Genomic DNA, 21,385 nt, shown 5'->3' with positions numbered 1-21,385 from the left:
ATTTCAATTACTGCTGTGTTGGTTGTATTGTTGTTCACCGGTTCAAACACAGCATAATTACTTTATAGCACCATTTGAAGCTCCTTAGTGTCAAGTGAGCACCAATTTTCTCAAAGTTTTTTCTCTCTCTCTTTAGACCATCAAAGGAAGTTTGGTGAAGGTTATGGATCATGCCAAGCAGGAATATCAAACTTATTCACAGAGGTATTCAGAGCTTCTATGGCATTTTGATTGAGTTGTGATTGAATTCAGTTGATTTGGTAATGATGTATTGTGTTTGTAGGACCTGATGGTCATGGGAGCTCCTGGTACCTCATACTGGACAGGATCCGTTCTTGTCACCAACACCACAAGCAACATATCAGCTGCTTATGTGGATGATGACAGTGCAGTTCTCTATGGAAGTTATTTAGGTGAGTTCTCAAGCTCCTAATGTTATTCGCTTTGTTTCAAATCATAGTAGGCAACATTATGAGGCATCATAAATACAAACTGTAGGCGACTTAATTGTCCTGCCTCATAAGATACTTAATTTTATTCAAATTCTAAGGCCGCGTGTAACTTTTAGCTCAGATCGGTCATTTATGAGGTTTCATGATGGCTAGGAAACTTCCTTAGAAGGCATTTGCCTATGTAGGCAGTACACAGCAAGTCAACTTACTAGGTTTTGTAACAGAGCTATGGCCTATTTTATATAATGGTTTATGTATGATATTGCTAAGAAATAAGTGCTTTCTATTTTTGGGGTTAAGGGATACAGTGATCTAATTTGAATAAAATGTTTAAAATTAAAGATAAACATTCTCCAATGATCATCAGTCTTAAGACTTGCAGCAGGAAACAGATTTTTGCTGTTAGGAGGCATAACGTCTTTCTATATGAACAGGAAACAGACACTGTTGCACAATCCAGGAGCATCAAATTGTTGCAAAATATGATACAGTTACTAGGCGAACGTGTCACTTTGTTTTTCGGCTCTTGGCAACCTGCTCATACTTTGTAAACAAACTTCCTCATTTTAGTCATTGGTTTTACTTTATGTACATGTGATTTCTTTGGTTCATCTCCTAAAGTAAAGTAGTCAAAGTCAAGTCGTATTTATTTGTATAGTGCTTTTCGCAATACGCCTGGTTTCAAGCTTTACAGAAAACTTGGGGTTAGTTTAGGAAGGTATAGCTTTCTTTAAAAAAAAAACTTCTCTTACCAATTTATTTTTTTTACTGTTTTTACAGTGTTTGTGCAGACTCTGAATGGCCTGTTTGAATGTTTCACCACCATGTTTGGTTTTCTTCCCCTCAGGTTATGCTGTTGGTGCCGGACACTTTCTAGATCCTCAAAGTACTGAGATAGTGGGTGGTGCTCCCCAGCATGAACAGACTGGTAAAGTAAGGGTTAACATCACCACCACCACCATCATCATCTTCACCTATCTGATTATTAGCACAGACCCAAGTTTTTGGAGTAGTTTAGTGTTAAAGTTCTCTAGTTTGGTTAGACATGCAGGCTTTTGTACACTTTTGAATACCCCATACTGAATATCAGAGATTCCAGGTGGTTGTGTATAAAATGGTTTTAGATCTGAAACCCTCTTGACATCTGCTCTGTGAGGCAGTTGTGAACGGTAAATCGGTTAAACTGAACTCTTCTTCCATCTGTGCGGAAGAGGAAGTACTTTTTTTTTTTTCAGATGTGCTGAGTTTGCAGTGTTTATGAGTTTTGTCTGGTATCTAATGACTTTACCAAAGAAACCGAGACTGGAAAATGAGTTATCAGGGACCTACCATGTATATTTGTGATTAAACTATACGGAAATGTAACAATCGCCAGCATATGCAATCCATTGTTATGCTGCTGTTGTTAGTGTTCCCATTTCCCATACTCCTGTGTTTTCTTTTACTCCAGGCCTACATATTCAGGATTGAGGGCAACACTTTAAAAATTGTTAATGTAACCAAGGGCAAGAAGGTAAGAAATTTCAAGAATTTTAAGTGTTCTTAAGGGATGTTCTTGCTGAGTGATCACAATGGGGATGTTTGTTCCTTTTTACAGCTCGGCTCTTATTATGGAGCTAGTGTATGTGCTGTCGACCTGAATGCAGACGGACTGTCCGATCTGTTGGTGGGGGCTCCTATGTTCAGCTCAGTGAGGGAGGAGGGACGTGTGCATGTCTACATAAACCAGGGAGAGGTGAGGCAGCGATATCTAAATATATATATATATTAGCATAAATTAAGGGCAGTACAGCAAATACTACACTGCAAAAACAAAATTTCTTCCTTAGTATTTTCGTCTTATTTTTCAGTAGAAAAATATCTACAGATTCTTAAATCAATATACATTTACATGAGAAGCAAAATTACTTAAGGTATTAAGTCTTGTTTCCTGAAAAAAGGATCACAACTAAGTGACTTAAAAATAGAAAAAATATCTGCCAGTGGGGTAGGAAAAATAAACTTAACTTAATTCTTCTGTAATTTATATATATTTCTCTATAAGTTTATGTTGGCAGATATTTTTTCCCGTTTTAAGTGTAAATTCAATTAATTTTGATTAATATTTTTCAGAAAACAATATGTAATATCTTATGTAATTTTGCTTCTCAAATAGTTGTATCTTGATTCAGAGAATGTTTAGATATTTGTACTGAAAAAAAAAAAAAAGATTCTGAGGAAGAAGTTTTTTGTAGTACAGGTGTAAGCATACTTTTATGTTAATTTTTCTTAATTATTTTTTGTTCCAGAATTTAATGAGAAAATGTGCCTAAGTGAAAATAATATTGTAATAGTCTTAAATATTGGCTTAATTTTCTTTAAGCGTTATGAATTTTTTCCCTCTTTTGAAAATATGACTGGAATGTGTTTTTTTTCTAGGTTTTATGAGATTCACCCATATATTCTATATAACTATATTGTTAATTTTAGGATGTCAGAAGTCTTTGAGCTCCATTGTAATGCATGTGAGAAAATGACACATCTACATATTTTGAGCTGTCTTATCTTATTGTGTTCTGTGTAAAGGATGTATTCTGGCTTTGATCGTGACCACCAAGGCCATACCAAAAAAACAGGTTAAAAATCAAAAAGGTAAAAAATTAACAACCAATAGGAGATGCGCTTCTCCTTTAAAAACACATTTAAATTTCCTTGAAATACTTTAAAGTGTCACTGCACAACCTACACATTCCAGCATAAACACTCCCAATAAATATTTGTTATTAAAGTGTCTACATTACAAGCCACTGTTAGTTTTAATTCAAAAGCAAGTATACTGTATGTGGGATTTGGTATGGCAGAAAGCGTGCAAAGAGCGTTCCCTTTAAAATGGCTAGAAAGCTGTCACTCATCTTAGTTCATCGCAATCACACCAAGTTCCATTCAGTGAAGCCAACTGCACAATGAATCTCTTATTTACATAATGTCTACACTTTGTTAGTTATAATGAGAGGATTTGCGAGTGTGCAGAACTCAGAACTTTTTGTGTAGTGCAAACTTAAATACCTTTGACTGGCCATTGCTTCAAGAAATCAACAGATGGGTTTGTGATTGGCTACATTGCTCAATGCTTCAAAAAACACATTGTAAATAGAAACCTTTGCCGTTCTCCAGACCGCAAACACAGATACACACTGGATCGTTTGCCAAATCTGTTCCACCAATATACTATTATTATCCTAGACCAGCAGTTATGGGCGACTTTTCCCTCTAAAAGCAGCTAGTCTCAAGTCCGTGGCCAGGGGAAGTCTAAGTCTTGCCCAGCCTTACACACACTACGACTATGATGCTTCTCTTGAAAATATCCTTAGTGTCATTGTGTCTCTTTCTCAGGCTAAATTGAGAGAGGCAGACTTTGAGTTAGTCGGCAGCGACTCTTATGCAGCACGATTTGGAGAAACCATCATAAACCTTGGTGATATTGACGATGATGGATATCCAGGTATAGTATATCTAATACATCAATGTTTGAGTATGGAACCTTTATAAACCTTCACAGTTTGGACGTTTTTTATGCTGATTTGCTTTATTTGACTAGCCGAGTGTCCTAAAAATATAATATATTATGCTTTGCTGTATTTTAAAATGACACTTATGGGTGTTTGTTTGATCCTCAAGTAAGGTTTGATGGTAAACCTAATTTTTGTTTATTTCCTCATTCTGTGTAATCTTTACATTGAAAAGCCTGTCAGCTATTAATGAAACCCCATCTTCATGAGTTGTTTCATGGTGAGATATCAGTTAATCTCTGACTCAAATCTGGAGATGAGCTTGGTAAATCTAATTTTAGAGTTTGGTGTGGTTTAAAAAACGGAACCTGGTTAGGAACATGGTCACGCAGTTACAATAAAACACCACAGAAAAAACACTCTTGAGAGAGTAAAACATGCCCACTCACACATACTTAAACTAACAAATTGTTTGCCAGTGCATCAGCATAAACTATTCATTTTTACAACAAAATTATTTATATAAATAATGTTTTCATGGTTAGAAACTCTTAATGGCATATTTAAATTTGCTCTGCTTTGAAACCTATTACCTACATAGGCAGTTGATATTCTGAGATATTCTATTAAACCTACAAATATATAGCACACAAGATTTGGGGTATTTTTAATGAATTAAATTACACTACTTTTACACATATTTGTAATGATTACTCTCACATTGTGAATGAATGTTTTACTGAGCCTGCACTACATTATGGGAATACCTTTTCCCATAGTATAATGTATAATGCAATGCTACATTAGAATTTGACCAAAAGTTGGCACACTACCGCTCAAAACCTTATTACAAAAACATTTAAAAAAAAATCTTATACCAAACTTTTAGTCTTATAAGTTGCATATCTATGCTGCATAGCTTTTGGAACAGTCTTTGTTTTCGATAGTGCCTATATGATGTCTTAAAATGTGTGTCTTGTTAGACTGCTCACTATGTGTTGGAACAAAGCTAATGCAATTATACCTGTGTTTCAGATGTGGCCATTGGAGCCCCTCAGGAGGACGATCTGCATGGTGCTATATATATCTACAATGGGAGGAAAAGTGGTATTGCACAAAGTTTCTCTCAAGTACGTTCTCCATCTGCAGTTTATACTGATATTAAAGGCGGGAAAAGTTAGACCTGAGCAGTTGTCCCCATCCAGTGTGAACTTCCCTATTGTTTTGGGTCTTTCATGTTCTCTCTGTCTACACTGGAGTACTAAGAGGAAAGCGTCCAGTCTAATTGCTGTAATTTCCTGAAATCCCTCTCTCTCCACATGTAGCTTCAAGAAGTGCTCAGTGCATGCTTGACAAATCAAAAGTTATAAACGGATGTTTAGGAAGAGCTTCATCTAATTATATTAACATCAGGCCAAAATGATTACATGCAGGATGTTTTTAGTGATTAGCTTATAACAATACTGTGGCTTTCCAGTTATTGTAGAGCATTGCACAAGCATGGGTTTGATTCCCATGTAACACAAACTGATCAAATAAATGCCTTGAATGCACTGTCAGTTTGTGTGTCTGAAAAGCGGAAAAGTAAGGCACAATATGAAGTCGTCCGGTCATTATTGCAAAATAAACTGACTGATCAATCAGAATCAAGTATTCCAGAGAACTCTGTAATAAATGTAAATTAAAGGCATCTAAATGTGCCAACCACAATGCAAGAATATATAAGAGACTGCTTACATCGCTTATTCCATCAAGCCCCACTTTAATTTACAGTACGTCTTCACTAGATTTGTGTAGCTGTCCATTATAAATCAAATCGCTAAATCAGTTTACCTTCATCCCATTTATGAAATGAATGTAAAACCGGTCATAAATAGGATCATTTGCATGTCTCTTGGAGTACAGTACAACTCCATTGGCATTTATGATGTAAAATCCTGAATCTAAATATCTTCTGAATGCTGTCTTTGTGCTTTCTTCATTGCAGAGAATAACAGGCTCTTTGTTGGGCTACAACCTCAGGATGTTTGGCCAATCAGTGTCTGGAGGAGTTGATATTGATGGCAATAATTACCCAGGTAACACTTTTAACACAACAACATAAATAGGATATGATTCCTCTGTGAATAAGATGAATGGATGGCAACAGTTCAACTTACACTATACGGCTCAAAAGTCAGAGATTTTTTTAAAAGAAATTAATACTTTTGTTCAGCAAGGATGTATTAAATTGTTCAAAAGTGACAGTAAAGACATTTACAAAGTTACAAAAGTTCATCAAAGAATCCTGAAAAAGAATTATCACAGTTTCCACAATAATATTAAGCAGCACAACTGTTTTCAAAATTGATAAACAAATAATAAAAGTTTCACCATAGTAGAATGATTTCTGAAGAATCATGTGACACTGAAGACTGGAGTGATGATGCTGAAAATTCAGCTTTGCAACAGGAATAAATTAGAATTTAAACAGTTATTTTAAATTGTAATAATGTTTCATATTATTACTGTTTTACTGTTTATAAATGCAGTTTACATAAAAAAAATCTTACTGAACCCAAATTTTGAAGGGTGTCTGCTGTTAGCTTTTTTTTTTTTTAACAAATCATTAGTGTGTAAAAGAGAATGGTGTCACTGCCTTGCCTAGTTTTTCAGTTCTGTTCTCACTGTTCTCACACTTGTATTTAATGTAAATGCGGTCGTCACTCCCTGAATTTTTGGAAACCAAAATGTATTCACAAATGAAGAGCAGCAAGCATATGTAGCTGCTGTGTGTACGTACATGGCCAAAATATAACACCTCATGTTTGCACAACAGCTTTTTTTATCAAATATGTTGTGGGCGTTGACTGTGAAGTGCTTCTTGAAAATGTTGTACAAAATCAGGAAGAGACAAAAAATAAAAACTTTTTTTTTTATAACTGAACAGCAATCCCTTTTGTAAAGTAGGTTTGCAACTGTGACCTTGTAGAAATGTTTAATTTTTTAAAGAATATCAGAGCACCAGTGAGTAATGAATGTGTTAAAGAATAACCAAGTCATGTGTGGTTTATGGGATTTTTTATGTTCTCATCCAGATGTTGCTGTGGGAGCTTTCCTGTCAGACTCAGCTGTGGTGTTCAGGTAAAAACAGCAGAAATTTCACTCACACTTGCTTTGGTAACTTTAAGGCTTTAAGATGTGGTATTTGCTATGGGAATTTGTTTAAGCTAAATTTATTATATTTTCAGTTGCCAATAAGACTATAGAACATTTAGCTCAATTCAATCTTCTAAAATCAGCACAGTAAATGCAAAGAAGTCAGCATTTTCCTATTCCAGGCCTAGCTGGAGTGAAGACTGGGCATAGTATTTACTCCAATGAAGCTGTTTATTTTATAGCCTTTCTACAGAAAAAACCCCCATTAAATTTCAAACAATTTCACCGTTATTGGCAATGAAAAAAAAGGATGCTTCAGCTGGCACAGGATGTTTCTTTCTTTCTTTAATTTGTTGATCTGATGATAAACCCAGTAACTCTGGTTGTTTCAGGACGCGTCCAGTGGTGAAAGTGGATGCTGTCATGTTGATGCCTGACAGCTTGAACCGTTCCATAGCCCAGTGTACTGACAACGGTCTTCCTGCCGTGTGCATCAATGTTAACGTGTGCTTTAGAGTCAGAGGGAAACAAATCCCAGGAAACATAGGTAAGACAGTGATATTCCATCAGATCTACTCTTATGTTAATCTTAATTTGAAAAGTGTTTTGAAGACAGAACCCATGACTTAAAATTCTCTCCAAATCCACATGCCGTGAGATTTGTGCAACAGACTGATGCAAGATCATTTGAAACTTCCTGCAGACTTTTTTAGATGCGAAAATGTCCTCTGATATTTTGAGCTCCACACACACGTGTTCTTCTTAGAATTGAGTACACAGCGTTCAAGGATGAACGTTTTGGACTAGAGCTCTTTGTTTGCGAGAGGCTGTGTGTTGGCTCGTCTTATCAGCACGTGGCAGTTCTGTGTTTCAGACCTCTTTCCCAGCTCTTTATCTCTGCCGCACAATCCCATCTTTTGTTGTGGCGGTTAGAGGACGCAGGGTGTGTGTCAAGGCCTGCCTTCACTGATAGAGCCACACTCACTGAACACTAAGTAAACAACAGAGCCATGCTTGATGACAAATATTAATGATCTTGAAACTGATATGAAGTAGTGATGGTAGAAATCTGCCACCCAGAGGTTTTGCAATACTGTTATACCGCTGCAGATGGAAAGAGGACTGCTGTGCGTTATTAGCGTGTGTGAGAATGAAGTATCCCAGACAAGTCAAGATTGAGAAGAGCTGTTGCCTCGTGGTAGTTTAGTTGTTTTCAATCACAGAGGAATATCATAACGTCTTTGACTCAAAATTCTAGATTCATAATTCTATCCATTTACTAATAGTAGTTGTTCTATTTTAACCTGATGCCACCTGATAATTAATTTGTAATTAACCAGAAAATTATTAAATGAGATACCTTTCATTTGTAAAGGATTTATTTGACTGGATTATCCAAAATAGGTGTTAATTTTTTATTTATTTTTTTGCAGCAAAAATAACTGTATTGTGATGTATTGTGACATGCACTACTGATCAAAAGATTTGGGTCAGTAAGATTTTTTTAAGACTCTGTCTTTTATTCAGTACTGATGCATTCAATTGATTAAAACAGTAAAGACATTTCTAATGTTACAAAAGTCTGAACCTGAACAAATAACATTTTCCACAAAAATATGAAGCAGCACAAATGTTTCGTTTTTTTTACATTGATAATAATAAATATTTATTGAGCAGCAAATCAGCATATTATAATGATTTCTGAAGGAATTTTCAAATTCATTATAAAACCTTACCAACCCCAAACTTTTGAACGGTAGTGTACACTCTTTAATTTAGTTTTTCAGAATCTTACAAAACACCCTGCAGTCACATCATAAACCCCTAGGGGTTCGCTATAAGAGTGCAACACGATTCTGAATTGTAATGTTAAATTGTTGTGATTTAACATGTTGTCTAATTCTAACTTTGTCTCTGAACATCATACTCTTTCCTGTGCAGAACTGAAGTACAACCTAACAGCTGACGTTCACCACAAAGAGGGCTTTCCATCTCGATTTTATTTCAGCGGAAACGGAACATCAAATGTCACGGTGGGCCGAGTGAAGGCCAAGCATGAGCAGCTCACCTGCACTTCCCATCAGGCCTTCATGAAGGTGCGAGACTCTATTTATGTTCATTACCTTTGATGGGGGATGGGACTTTTAACACAGATTAGAGTATTACATTGTCATTATTGCTTTACGCCTAAAAAGAATTCGCAGTGGTACTATATACTTTGCTTAATTTTTTTTTTCATATTTAAAGTTATAAAACTGTATGCATTACCCTGACAATGTTATTATTATCAACTGACACTGACGCTGTTTTAGACACTACTGTTTTACAGTATTAATTAATATTTTGAATTAGCTTATATTTTTATATTTTCAGTTTTCATTTTATTTACAATTAGATTTTTAGCAATCTTGCTATGTGCTTTTGTCATTTTTACTATTGTTTTTTTATTATTATTTTTATTATTAGTTCTAATTTATTTAAATTTCAGTTATTATTGTATAATGTCAAATTGAAATGTAGAACTTTCAAAAAATTTTAATATTAGCAAAAAAATTATAACAATACTTGATTATGTGAGTGACCTTCACATAAACCTAGTATAATAAATGTCACATTTAGCTGTTCCTTTAATATATCAGGACTCGACGCTAAGGATTTCTTTGATCACCCCACATGTGCGTTATAGACTTGGACACTGGATATGAAAGTGCTGACTCAGACACACAGCTGTGATTCGCCCACGTCACTCTGCTCTTCATGCTCGAGTTAATCAGCCTCTCTGAAAGGCCCAGGTGGTGTGACTCTCTCTAGGTTTACAGCGTGACTCCACGCAGGAGGCCAGGATGATAAAGAGGCTCATATAGATAGTTTGTTGGAGTCGATAGCAGGTTGTCGCTGCTGGAGAACAAGAGGAAGAGCCAGGCAGGACGGCATGGGGGAGAACGGTTACAGATAGGAAGAGACCTAGACAGTTGATGAAGTGCGGATAGATGGCTTCGTGAGTATGAGTGAATGTTCCAGGTGTTTGGTGGGCCTCTCTGGACGCCTCTCCCTCTGTCTTTTCCTGTAATCAGGGCCATCTGATCCAGCTCATGTTTTACACAGTAATTAATGGAGGCGCGTGATGACTGCGCTGTTATTAATGGCTGCTGATGGAAACGAAGGCCATAAACAAGTGTGATTATCTGTCAGAGGCAAACCCCAAACAACGAGGCTGCTACATTTGAGGTATTTTAGGGCTTAATTAATGGGCAATGAGAGTGACGAATGGAACGCGTAGCAGATGTGGCGGACATCTTGTGCTGCGTTTTAGGAAGGTGACTGCTCGACCCCTGTTATCTTTTTTGAAGTCTGTTAGTGAGCTTATACATATCTGTTATTGCCTTGAAATACTACAAGATGCCGTCTCATCTTGATGAATGTCCCCTTTTGAAACAGGAAGTTTGGGTAGGACGTATCTAATGGCTTGTTTCTTTTTCTTTCTTTTTTTTACATAGTCTTTGTTTACATCAAAGCTAGTCAGAGGCAGGTGATTTTCTATTTTAATATATTTAGGAATTTAATTTATTCCTGTGATGGCAAAGCTGAATTTTTAGCATCATTACTCCAGTCTGCAGTGTCACATGATCCTTCAGAAATCATTCTAACATGCTGATTTGGTGCTCAAAAAACAGTTTTTTTTTTTTATTATCTTCAATGTTGAAAACAGTTATGCTGCTTAATACTTTTGTGGAAACTGTGATACATTTTTTTTTTTCAGGATTCTTTGATGAATAGAAAGTTCAAAAGAAGAGCATTGGAATATAAATATTTTATAAATGTCACTTTTGATCAATTTAATGCATCCTCTTGCTGACCCCAAGCTTTTTAACAGTAGTGTATGTCTTTTACAGAACAAGATGATTCATAAATTTTTTTGACCAAATTTAATTTAGCTTTAAGTAACATTTTGTAACTGTTTATTAGTACACAACATACGGATGGTCTCAAAGCTTTAATTTTGTTTTCTTGGGTGTATAACTATCTGTAAAGTGCTGTTTTAGTGGAGCAAAGTTTAAGTGCAGTCCTTAATCTCAACCAGTAGAACATGGTACTCGCAACGCCAAGGTAATGGGTTTGATTCCCAAGGAATGCATGAACTGGTGAAATGTATACTCTGAATGCATGTTAGGTGCTTTGGATAAAATCATCTGCCAAATTCATAAATATAAATGTTCCACCTCAAAAGGAGGATTTAGACAACTTTACATCTCTAATAACAAGTGTTTATATATCGAATAATTCATATAAGTGCTATTATACAAACATTAACTTGCCTTTTTCTGGTTGAAACCCTGTGGCACACTTTCCTGCTAGATTTCAGCAAATACATTACTGGAAATACAAAAGTGTTCACAAACTAAGTGACAAGTTCATATTACTGTCTGTGGTAATCAAGTTTAAGTTGCATTTAACTCTTCTCCACCCAAAACTGAAGATACATTAAAGTGCTGTTGTCTTATTAACATATGTTGTCATTGAGAGTTGCAAATGTGCGAGGCGTGGGTTTTAAAAAGGAAGGTGTCGTTTTCAGTTCTTGTTTTGAGCAAAATTGACTTGGTGCTGAATGTAGGTGTGAAGGAAACACCCACCCAGTCATTCTCATGCTCTTGCAAATGCCCTTGATAAAGTCATCCGTTTCTTTGAAATATCAGTTGTCAGCCCATGAGGTCAGACATGCCAGTGACAAACTAGATGTGTGTGTGCACATGTGTGTATGACTGAATTCACTGACCAGATTCTGAGCGAAGGACACAAGTTCACAGCGTTGACTTTGAGTTTAGCCTTTGCTGCAGAAATTAGCGTCTCTCTGAGGCTGTGGTTGTGGCTGCAGTCCAGCTCATTTACACTGGCCATAGAAGAGGCTTCCAAAACCCCGGTCACACATCTCCCCTGCAGCTAAATACAGGCCCCAGAGACCCCACAGGACAACTCCCAAACACTGAGCCCCCAATTAGAGACGGCCATCACAGCTGACAGAGCAAACCTTACCTGCATTAATTATCTGCACTGAGGTGAGGGAAGTTAAGATTATTAAGGAGGAATAAAAAAAGTCTAGTCAAAATACCACACACACTTCCTTCCGTTCACAAGTCTGGGGTCGGCAATGTTTTCGAACAAAATCTCTTATGATCATCAGGGCTGCATTCATTTGATCAGAAATAGATTATTAACAGCAATATTGTGAAACATTATTACAGTTTAAATTAACTGTTTTCTATGTTAATATATTTAAAAAGGTCATTTATTCCTGTGATGCAAAGCTGAATTTTCAGCATCATTACTCCAGTGTTCAGTGTCACATGATCCTCCAAAAATTATTATAATATGTGATTTGATCAAGATTTTTATTATTATTATTATTATTATCAATGTTCAAAACAGTTGTGGCCTTCAATTTTTGTTGAAACCGTGATAGTTTTTTTTTCTTCAAGATTCTCTGTGAATAGAAAGTTCAAAATAACAGCATTTTTTTTTTTTTTTTTTATTCCTTTGTAATATTATACATGTCTTTACTGTCACTTTTTACCAATTAAATGCATCCTTCCTTACTGAATAAAAGTAACAATTCCATGGTACACTTTAGCTTAGGGTCCAATTCTCAGTATTAACTACTTGCTTATTAGCATGCATATTAATCAGATATTGGCTGTTTATTAGTATATATAAAGTACATATTAATGCCTTATTCTGCATGACCATATTCTACATCACTTACCCAATACCTAAACTTAACAACTACCTTACTAGCTATTAATAGGCAGTAATTAGGAGTTTATCAAGGCAAAGGTTGTAGTTAATAGTTAGTTAATAGTGAGAATTGGACCCTGAAAAGTGTGAAAATGTAAAAAAAAAAAAAAAAAAAAACACTCTTAGGAACTGTATTGTAACACAATGGCAGTCTTAGCATTCGAGAGGTGAGTTTTGGATGGGCAAGCGCTCGTTATTTTCTTCAGAAAAAGTAATCATTTTGTTTTTATGTTTCATTTCTCTTGTATGCAGAAAGATGTCCGTGATATCTTCACACCCATCCATTTTGAGGTGAAATATGAACTTGGAGAGCACCGTTTGACACAGAGGGACTCGGGGGATTTGCCTTCCCTCAAACCCATTCTACAGCAGAAGGATGAACTGGCCAATGTCGTGAAAAACAAGGTCAGTTTTTCTTCTCCATCTCTTGTTTTGTTATTGTGGTTCATTTTTGTGGCCACTTTATTAACCTCAGCATAGGTCATAAGGCGTTCTGATTTGAAATCGTTCTTTTTGTAGACCATCTTTGCCAGATATTGCGGCTTGGAAAACTGTTCAACCAACCTTCAGGTTTCTGCTCATCTGGTTTTACCCCAGTAAGTTATCTTCACATAATCGGTGCTAAGTGGGTGAATCTCATGGAAATCGCTGAGAAATGTCTGTTTCATAGTACACCACAAAATCAAATCAAATAAAAAATGTGTAAAGAAAACGAAGCTGGTTTTATGACGACTTCGATTTTGTGCATTGTCACGTTAAATGCACCTTTCCCTCCCAAATCCTTTCTGTTTTGTTGAAAAGAAAAATCTCAGTCTGATTAATGTAAAATAATAGTATGTAAAGTAACTGTATGCTTTCAAATTTGAAGCATTTGTAAAAAAAAATATATATATTTATGCGTCAGGACAAAATGATTTTTATTACTGTATTCAGTAAAGCAAATTACATTTACAAATTACAAATTACATTACATTTGCATTATGGTAATGATAATTTTGGAGGAAAATGTATTTATTGGCAACAAAAAAAATCGTAATAATTCTAAAATTGGCATTACAAACAGAATTTCTTTCATTTTCTTGACTTTCTTGCGCGGTGAACAACTAGAGACGTCTGTAAATATTCTAGTTGTGTTGGTTCTGTTCGTGACCAACATGAGGGTTTCTGAGATTATCTGGTCCTCATGAATACACGCATTAAAGCAGCATGCACAGTAGCCAAAGCTTTATATTGAGGCATTTTATGCATCGCATTTCTTGGACTCACCCAATTTAGGCGCAAGTGTGAGTGTGCACATTAGCATTTTGGATCATGTTTGCAGCCGTATGCAAACTAATTTATGGACCCCCCTCACCCATTGGTGATAATACATGATCTGATTATTCATAAGGTGTGTGTGTGTGTGTGTGTGTGTGTGTGTGTGTGTGTGTGTGTGTGTGTGTCAGAGAGGGAAAGAGAGTGAGGGGGAGAGTGGCTTGTCAGTCTCCCAGATGCACCTGGTGCCTTTAGATGAGAAACATCAGGCTTGAGCCCTCAGTGCACAAGATACACAAACAGATGCAGGAAAAACACTGGCTATAAAACACACTCTTTTCCTTTAAATTATAGAAAAATGAGTCTTGCAAATATTCTAAAATGAACTATATAATATATATAAACGAAGTATTCTTATAAAAAAAATTATTAAAAAAATTCAATTAACAAACCCTGAAAAAAATCAAGAGGAGTTGGTTGCAAAGACACTGAATATTTGCTTTTGCACCAGTTTTCGCAATATATTAATAACTTATACTATCTGTCAGGATTTTGAAATTTTACCTTAGATTGTCATACACATAACATAATTTGATTTGAGCTTAATAATATATACCTTAGGGAAAAGCAGTTTTTTTACACTAAACTTGGAGACAAACAATTATTTTTTAAACAAATATTGCACCGGATATAATTACATGAATATAATATTTAATTATAATACACATATTTAAACAATAAAACTATGTTAGTCCATTTATAATAAAAGATACAATTTTATTAATAACAATGCAAAAATGCTAATTTTACATTTTAGTTTTAAATATTTACTAAAAGTCTATTAATAATTATTTTTTCTAATGGATATTGTTCTTCATTAATTTTAACTTTTAAAGTAGCTTATAACATATTATGTAATGTTTTGTCAAATATTGAACAGCTGTAAAGATCTGTAATTATGACATTTTTGGCCAAAAATTTCAGCTGTTTTTGTCGTTGAGACAAAAAAAAAACATGTTATGTAATTTTCAAATGAAGATGTTCAGTAGCCAAAGTCCATCCATCCATCCATCCGAGTCTTTACTTCACTCTGAGCCAATCTCACTAAATTATATGGACTAAAGAATGGATCAAATCTAAACTTTAAAATCTAAATAACTGTTTTCCCAACAGATCCTACATGAAAATGCCATATTTAGCTCTGGGTAATGGAAAAAGCTTCATGTTAAACACCACAATAGTCAACAGTGGAGATGATGCTTTTCTACCCAGACTTCATCTGAGGTTTCCCAGCAACCTGCATTTCATCAAAGTACTAGAGGTATTTTCATTTTGTCTCAGTAATTCTTGTTCAAATCTGTCTCAGATATCACAGGCAGCTTTTAGCTCTTTGTGTTGCTGATGCCCTTTAATGGACTCTTGCCATTGATGTGCTTTAATATTGTGACATTATTTCAGGAAGATAAATACATCAGCTGTGGAATTGCAGAGGAGAATAAAGTGGCCGTTGGACTGGACTGCAATGTTGGAAATTTATACATCCCTCCTTTCTCAAAGGTAAATGTCTTTAGCAATGGAAGTTAAATGAGTTTGTTGGTCACCATGTCTTGTCGGAATATAAACGTCTATTTTCTTTCTTCCAGCTCAACATCACATTTTTACTGGATGTGATGCAGAACAGCAGCGCTGGAGATCTTAGTATTAACATCAATGCTACGAGGTAAGAGATCCAGAGATGTCAGGAATTCATTACAATGGATGGTTTATACAAATGCATCTGAGCCAAGTGTAAACATTTGTGGAGAACATCTTGCAACTGCGTAAACTTGTAAATTGATCATCAGAGCACAAAAGACAAACAAAGGCATTAAACAGCACGTTCAAAGGTTTGGTGTGCTTTCAGTGTTACTATTAGAAACGAGAAAAACAGAGGAATGGATCTAAAGATGGATGTTTACATAGCCTATGTAATGAGTTCCTGTAATGAAATCTCAGGGTATATTAGGGTTGTACTCCAATAATTAAAGTCATTAAACATTTCCTCTCGTAGAAAGATCTTTTGCACATATACAATGACCCCAAAAAGCATTTGGACACTTAAACTACACTTAGCATGTCGTTTCATTAGATAGGACAATATCAAACTAATTGGCGTCTGCAAACAAATGCTAATTTCACCGTTTATCTGAGCAATTTTCTTGCATTCACACATTTTTAACTGGTTTACATGTCAAGATAGGGGGTCAGTGTACGTTTCTTCAATAGTGAACATTAACCAATCTAATTTGTGTGTTTTCAGTGAAAGCTTTGAGAACACAGACCTTCGGCAAGACAACGTGGCTGTTCTTACGTTGCCCTTGAGATATGCAGTTGACCTCAATGTTCACGGGTAAGTTATCTGGCTTGCTTATGAATATGTGATTCCATAAGTATATGTCGGAAGAATACCAGGCCAAATTACGGAACGCTTCTGTTGTTCCCTTCCTCTGCAGATTTGTCTCTCCGACTTCATTTCTGATCGGAGAACAAGAGTCTGTGCCGGTTGACTGCTATCCTGAGAAGTTCAATTATACATACAAGGTATTTTAGTGCTCATCAGACACATAACAATGTCATTAAGCACTAATGAATCATTTAACATGATTCGTTTGGTTAAAATGTCTATTAACTTACAGGTGATGAATATGGGTCCTAGTAAAGCTCTTGATGCGAGAGTAAAGATCGGCTTGCCTCTGATGCTGGTGCCATACACATACCAGTTAATCAGGATTACGGATTTACAGGTGAGATTTACATATGCAAATATATATATATATGGTTCAAATGTTTGGTGTAAGATTTTTTGGTGTAAGATGAAATTCATAATTTTATTCAGCAAGGATGCATTAAATTGATCATACGTGACAAAGACATTTATAATGTTACAAAGGTTTCTATTTCAAAAAATGCTGTTCTTTTAAACTTTGTATTCATCAAAGAATCCTGAACAAAAAGTATCACTGTTTCCACAAAAATATTAAAGCAGATGGTAGGCAGAATGTTTGTGCTTCTGCTTTCCAAACAATGAAACTGGACTGTGATTTATGGTATAAGATGAAAAAGAACAAAAAAAGTTATATTAAACAAATCTTTTAGAGGTTTCATTTGACCATCAATGCCGTATCCCATATTGATAAACTTGAGGCAAATTTGCATTAGTTCTCATGTGTCATGTGACCAATTGTGACATGTCAAGTTTGAAAAACTCAACCACTAAATTTGAGCGCTTCAACAAGGAAAGATTATTAGTAGACAACGGCTTAAATTTCATCTCTTCCTCACACAAAGCTGCTGTACGACTGCAGAAGATTTCTGAAATAGCACACACAAGTCATATGCTTTATTATCCTATCTGTAGCTTCGTGGTATAAATCACAATTCACTTTCCTTGTAAGGAAAACAGAACTTCTGACATTCTGCCGAACCTGTTCTTGTATGTTTCATGGAATAGATAGATGAACTATTGCTACTAGTCATCTTAATGATAAGCATGTAACATAATTAGCTATAACTTAGCTTATGCTATACATCTAGAAATACACGTCTTTATCTTTACTTAAACTTGTATTGTTTTTTCGTCTTGCAGACAACTCTTGGGCATTGCTTCCAGAAGAACAATACAGTTCAGGTTATTGATGATTGCGACGTCCCGGAAGCTTCCTTTATTCAGGAACTTGTATTCTTTTTCTCCCCAAAAAGCAAGCGCATAATGGTAAATGAATCGTCATAGTAATGAGTTCTGGTGTGTTTAGTGTAAATGTTATTGGAAGTTCTCATGCCCTGTTTTTCTACAGTTCTGTGCTCATGAAGATAAGACCTGTAGGATGGTGGAGTGTCACTTCGGTGACTTGGAGGTTGGAAAAGAAGTTACCATCAATATGGAGGTGGAGCTCAACCCCAGGGTTCTCCAGATGAGTCCAGTGAGTGTTGGTTAGAGACATGGAGAAGGAGATGGACCACTTGTACAAAAATAAATGGGAAGAAATTGCAAGTTTAGGGTCAGAAAGAAAGTATTGCTTTTATTCAGCAAGGATGCATTACATAAACATTTTATAATGTTACAAAAGATTTATATTTATGCATCATCATAGTTTCCGCGTAAATATTAAGCAGCACAGTTTTTCAAACTTACAATTGGCCAACAGTTTTTTAATTGCACAGACAAAAAAAATGAATTTGCCCAAGATGCCCACCATGTCATCCAGCTAGATGTCATAAGCTTGGCTTGGTTGGGCCTCCTCCAATTATAGCCAATAAATGTTCCTCATAGACTACCGGATGCAGTAAATTAGAAAGGCAAACATTGTTTGACAGATGGATTACCTGAACTGTTTGCCCAAAAGAGCAACTAAAACACATGACCTTGATGCATGTTTATTTCCTATAGGGCAGACACTCTGTCATGATGGTACGAGGCATGATTGACCTTATTTCACCAGTAAAGGATGCAAACACCATCCTACTAAAGGATGACATTTCTGCTAGAGTAAGTATCTGAACCTCTAAAACCAGTCATGCATAATGAGATGCTGCATTTACAACCTTTTGTTGCATGTTATTAACTTAAATGTTTGCAATGTTACAGGTATTCTTGGAGGCTCTGTACAGCCTTAAGCCTGTGGCGGCTGCGAAAATATTTCTAATAGTATCCAGTCTGATTGTTGGTCTGATCATTTTAGCACTGCTTGTCATCACCCTCTGGAAGGTATGTATCACATATGAAATGTTCTCGAGTACGACATAATGACGTATTTTCAACTCGTGCAAGACTCTTCATCTTACAGGAATTAAGTACTAAGAGCATAGAAATCAATTCACTAAAGCTAGACCTGAAATATGTGAAGATATTACTTTTTAGAGATGCATCATCTCATAGAGGGTTTAACAGCATGCTGGGCTTTACCGTGGTAAAACTATAGTGTAACTGTAACTGTCAGTAAAGCTCTATTGGAGAAGTAATAACGTTAATAACAAATCCACTGCCTTCAATGAAAAACTTGCTAAAGAATAATTTCAGACTCTTTTCTAAATTATCTGTACATGTGCACATTTTTTAGAACTTTTCAATGCTTCGTGTCATGAGCATAGCATTTTTAAGTATCAAGTTTAACTTTTAAAAACACATTGTTCTCTCAATTCCGCCATGCTCCATCCAAGATTGGAGTTAAGAAACCTGATTGGTTTCTGGTAGACCTGAACCAGCCTTAAACAAGCTCAATTGAGCCCGAATAGTCATTCAGACAACCTACCAAGTAGTAGATTTATCCCTACACAAAAAGAAGAAAAATCTTCAAAACAAGGCTTGTTAAGGTTGAAATTGAGATGTGCTTTTGCTTATTGACAATAATACATCCTCTTCCTTTTATTAGCTTGGATTCTTTGAGCGGAAGTTGAAAGATGAGAGGTTTAGACGGGACAGTTGGGACTATGTACCGAAGAAAGAGAGCACGTCATAACATGGGATTTGCACCACATACAAAACCAGTCAGAATGGAAGGGACAAATCATGACGACACCAAGAGCTGGACTCATGATAACCTACGGCCATTAACCGTAATGGCTGAAAACATTCATCACAAAGCGATGAAGACTGTTCAAAAGAGACTGTCTAAGACTGTCAAAAGAATCTGCATTTTCTGTCGGCAGGATGGAGCCAATGCACTTTAGAGAATGGAACATACTAATGTGCTCACGGACACGCTCCGGCGCTGTCGTGCCAAGGGAGAAAAGGACTTCAGAATGTACTGTCGCTATAGAACATTACGGCTCTGTTCCAAAACCTAGTGAGCAACCTATGTAGGCAGCATTTTTTAAAGTGTGAAGGTTGTTCCAAAAGGTAAGAAGCACAAAGACACGTCCTTCTGTCTAAATTCTAAGGCAGTGTGAGTCAAAGTGAGAGAGTGTTAATTGTGAATATAATTTATTCCACACCAAAAAGTATAAAAAAATCACTCAAATTAAAATATCGAATAATATATGTACACTACTTTTTTATGTTTAAATAAGTCTCTCATGCTCCGCAGTGCTGCATTTATTTGATCAAACAACAGTAATATTGTGAAATATCATTACAATTTAAAATGACAATTTATCAAATGTAATTTATTCCAGTGATGTTTTCAGCTTCATTACTTTTTCAGTCTTCAGAAATCATTCCAGCATTCCAGATTTGCTCAAGAAACATTTATTATTATTATTATCATCAATGTTGAAAAGAGTTGAGCTGCTTAATATTTTTGGGGAAACCATGATAATTGTTTTTTCAGGATTTTTTTTTTTTGTGCTGAACAGAAAGTTTAAAAGAACAACATTTAATTGAAAAAGTTTTTTTTTTTGAACATCATATATATATAAAACAAACTTTTGTTAGGTGCGATACTGCGATTAATCATGATTAATCGATTTGACCGCAACCTGCTAACATTAAAATCCAATTGAAATCAATCGTGAGCCGAGTCTCAACTATGGTTGGTCGTCTGTAATTTATGAGGTTCTAATTTGAGTTTTGGTGCCGTCTTAAAACACAGCTGCCTATGTAGGCTGCATGGACGGCAAGGCAGCTCTAGGTTTTGGAACAGAGCCTAATTGTTTCATCACAGGTTTGCCTACGATCACTGAACATATTGGCTATTGGACTGCTGTAAAGGAGAATTTGCACTGCTGTAGCTTTTCTTGCTAAGGTTATGCTTGTGTGTCTCCGAAGAGAGACTGGCTTTTTTACACCCGCAATTTAGTACACCCTCCACAGAGGTGACACGGGATCTTTCCGTCCCCCTTCCCGATACAGAACATTGCTGCGATAGGGGTTTTCACACCTTGGCATCACTGCGGTATCGGTTCTCCTTGCAAACTAAAGTAGGAAATGACACGCTTTCTCCTCCCAAACTCTCGCTGCCGAGTTCAATAGTAAGAAGTTTGAACGGAGACGCCAGATGGAAGGAGCGAGTGTTTTCCGCTGCTCTGGCTGGGTGCCATGGAAACGGAGCAAAGGAGGCTGCTGTTGTGTGTGTGTGTGTGTACTGCGTTACAGAAGAGTGACGAGATTGGCATGTGTCTGGCTTCCAGCCATTGCTTAAGAGTGTGTATTCATTTTATATGGCGCAAATACACACAGCACCATCAGCTCTCACGTGCCCGTCATTCATAGATCCACTCATCCCCCTTTGTCTGTTCAAGTTGGACATATTTTAGCTATGGGTGTTAATGAAAATGTTTACAAAAATA

At 36.0% G+C, this 21,385-nt stretch overlaps 1 protein-coding gene across 2 annotated transcripts in view; it reads left to right on the top strand.

The window, feature by feature from the left end:
- The window catches only part of itga4 (integrin alpha 4), a 62,871-nt gene extending 42,829 nt beyond the window's left edge, over positions 1 to 20,042 (top strand). For both annotated transcript variants that reach the window (XM_056265643.1, XM_056265644.1), the window contains 24 exons: positions 137 to 204; positions 284 to 413; positions 1,300 to 1,385; positions 1,903 to 1,965; positions 2,050 to 2,187; positions 3,825 to 3,933; positions 4,976 to 5,070; positions 5,928 to 6,018; positions 7,018 to 7,063; positions 7,471 to 7,625; positions 9,020 to 9,174; positions 13,121 to 13,273; positions 13,388 to 13,464; positions 15,296 to 15,443; positions 15,581 to 15,679; positions 15,766 to 15,842; positions 16,422 to 16,511; positions 16,615 to 16,702; positions 16,798 to 16,905; positions 17,748 to 17,873; positions 17,956 to 18,081; positions 18,549 to 18,647; positions 18,747 to 18,866; positions 19,531 to 20,042. In XM_056265643.1, coding sequence (XP_056121618.1) covers positions 137 to 204; positions 284 to 413; positions 1,300 to 1,385; positions 1,903 to 1,965; positions 2,050 to 2,187; positions 3,825 to 3,933; positions 4,976 to 5,070; positions 5,928 to 6,018; positions 7,018 to 7,063; positions 7,471 to 7,625; positions 9,020 to 9,174; positions 13,121 to 13,273; positions 13,388 to 13,464; positions 15,296 to 15,443; positions 15,581 to 15,679; positions 15,766 to 15,842; positions 16,422 to 16,511; positions 16,615 to 16,702; positions 16,798 to 16,905; positions 17,748 to 17,873; positions 17,956 to 18,081; positions 18,549 to 18,647; positions 18,747 to 18,866; positions 19,531 to 19,617 — 2,534 coding nt within the window. In that variant the 3' untranslated portion in view covers positions 19,618 to 20,042. The remainder of the gene's footprint in view (positions 1 to 136; positions 205 to 283; positions 414 to 1,299; positions 1,386 to 1,902; positions 1,966 to 2,049; positions 2,188 to 3,824; positions 3,934 to 4,975; positions 5,071 to 5,927; positions 6,019 to 7,017; positions 7,064 to 7,470; positions 7,626 to 9,019; positions 9,175 to 13,120; positions 13,274 to 13,387; positions 13,465 to 15,295; positions 15,444 to 15,580; positions 15,680 to 15,765; positions 15,843 to 16,421; positions 16,512 to 16,614; positions 16,703 to 16,797; positions 16,906 to 17,747; positions 17,874 to 17,955; positions 18,082 to 18,548; positions 18,648 to 18,746; positions 18,867 to 19,530) is intronic.
- The last annotated feature ends 1,343 nt before the right edge of the window (positions 20,043 to 21,385 follow it).

Source organism: Rhinichthys klamathensis, unplaced genomic scaffold (genome assembly GCF_029890125.1).
Source record: "Rhinichthys klamathensis goyatoka isolate OS25496 unplaced genomic scaffold, OSU_Roscu_1.1 h1tg000237l_1, whole genome shotgun sequence".
NCBI classification, from domain to species: Eukaryota; Metazoa; Chordata; class Actinopteri; order Cypriniformes; family Leuciscidae; genus Rhinichthys; species Rhinichthys klamathensis.
This window is presented reverse-complemented; position numbering and strand designations above follow the sequence as displayed.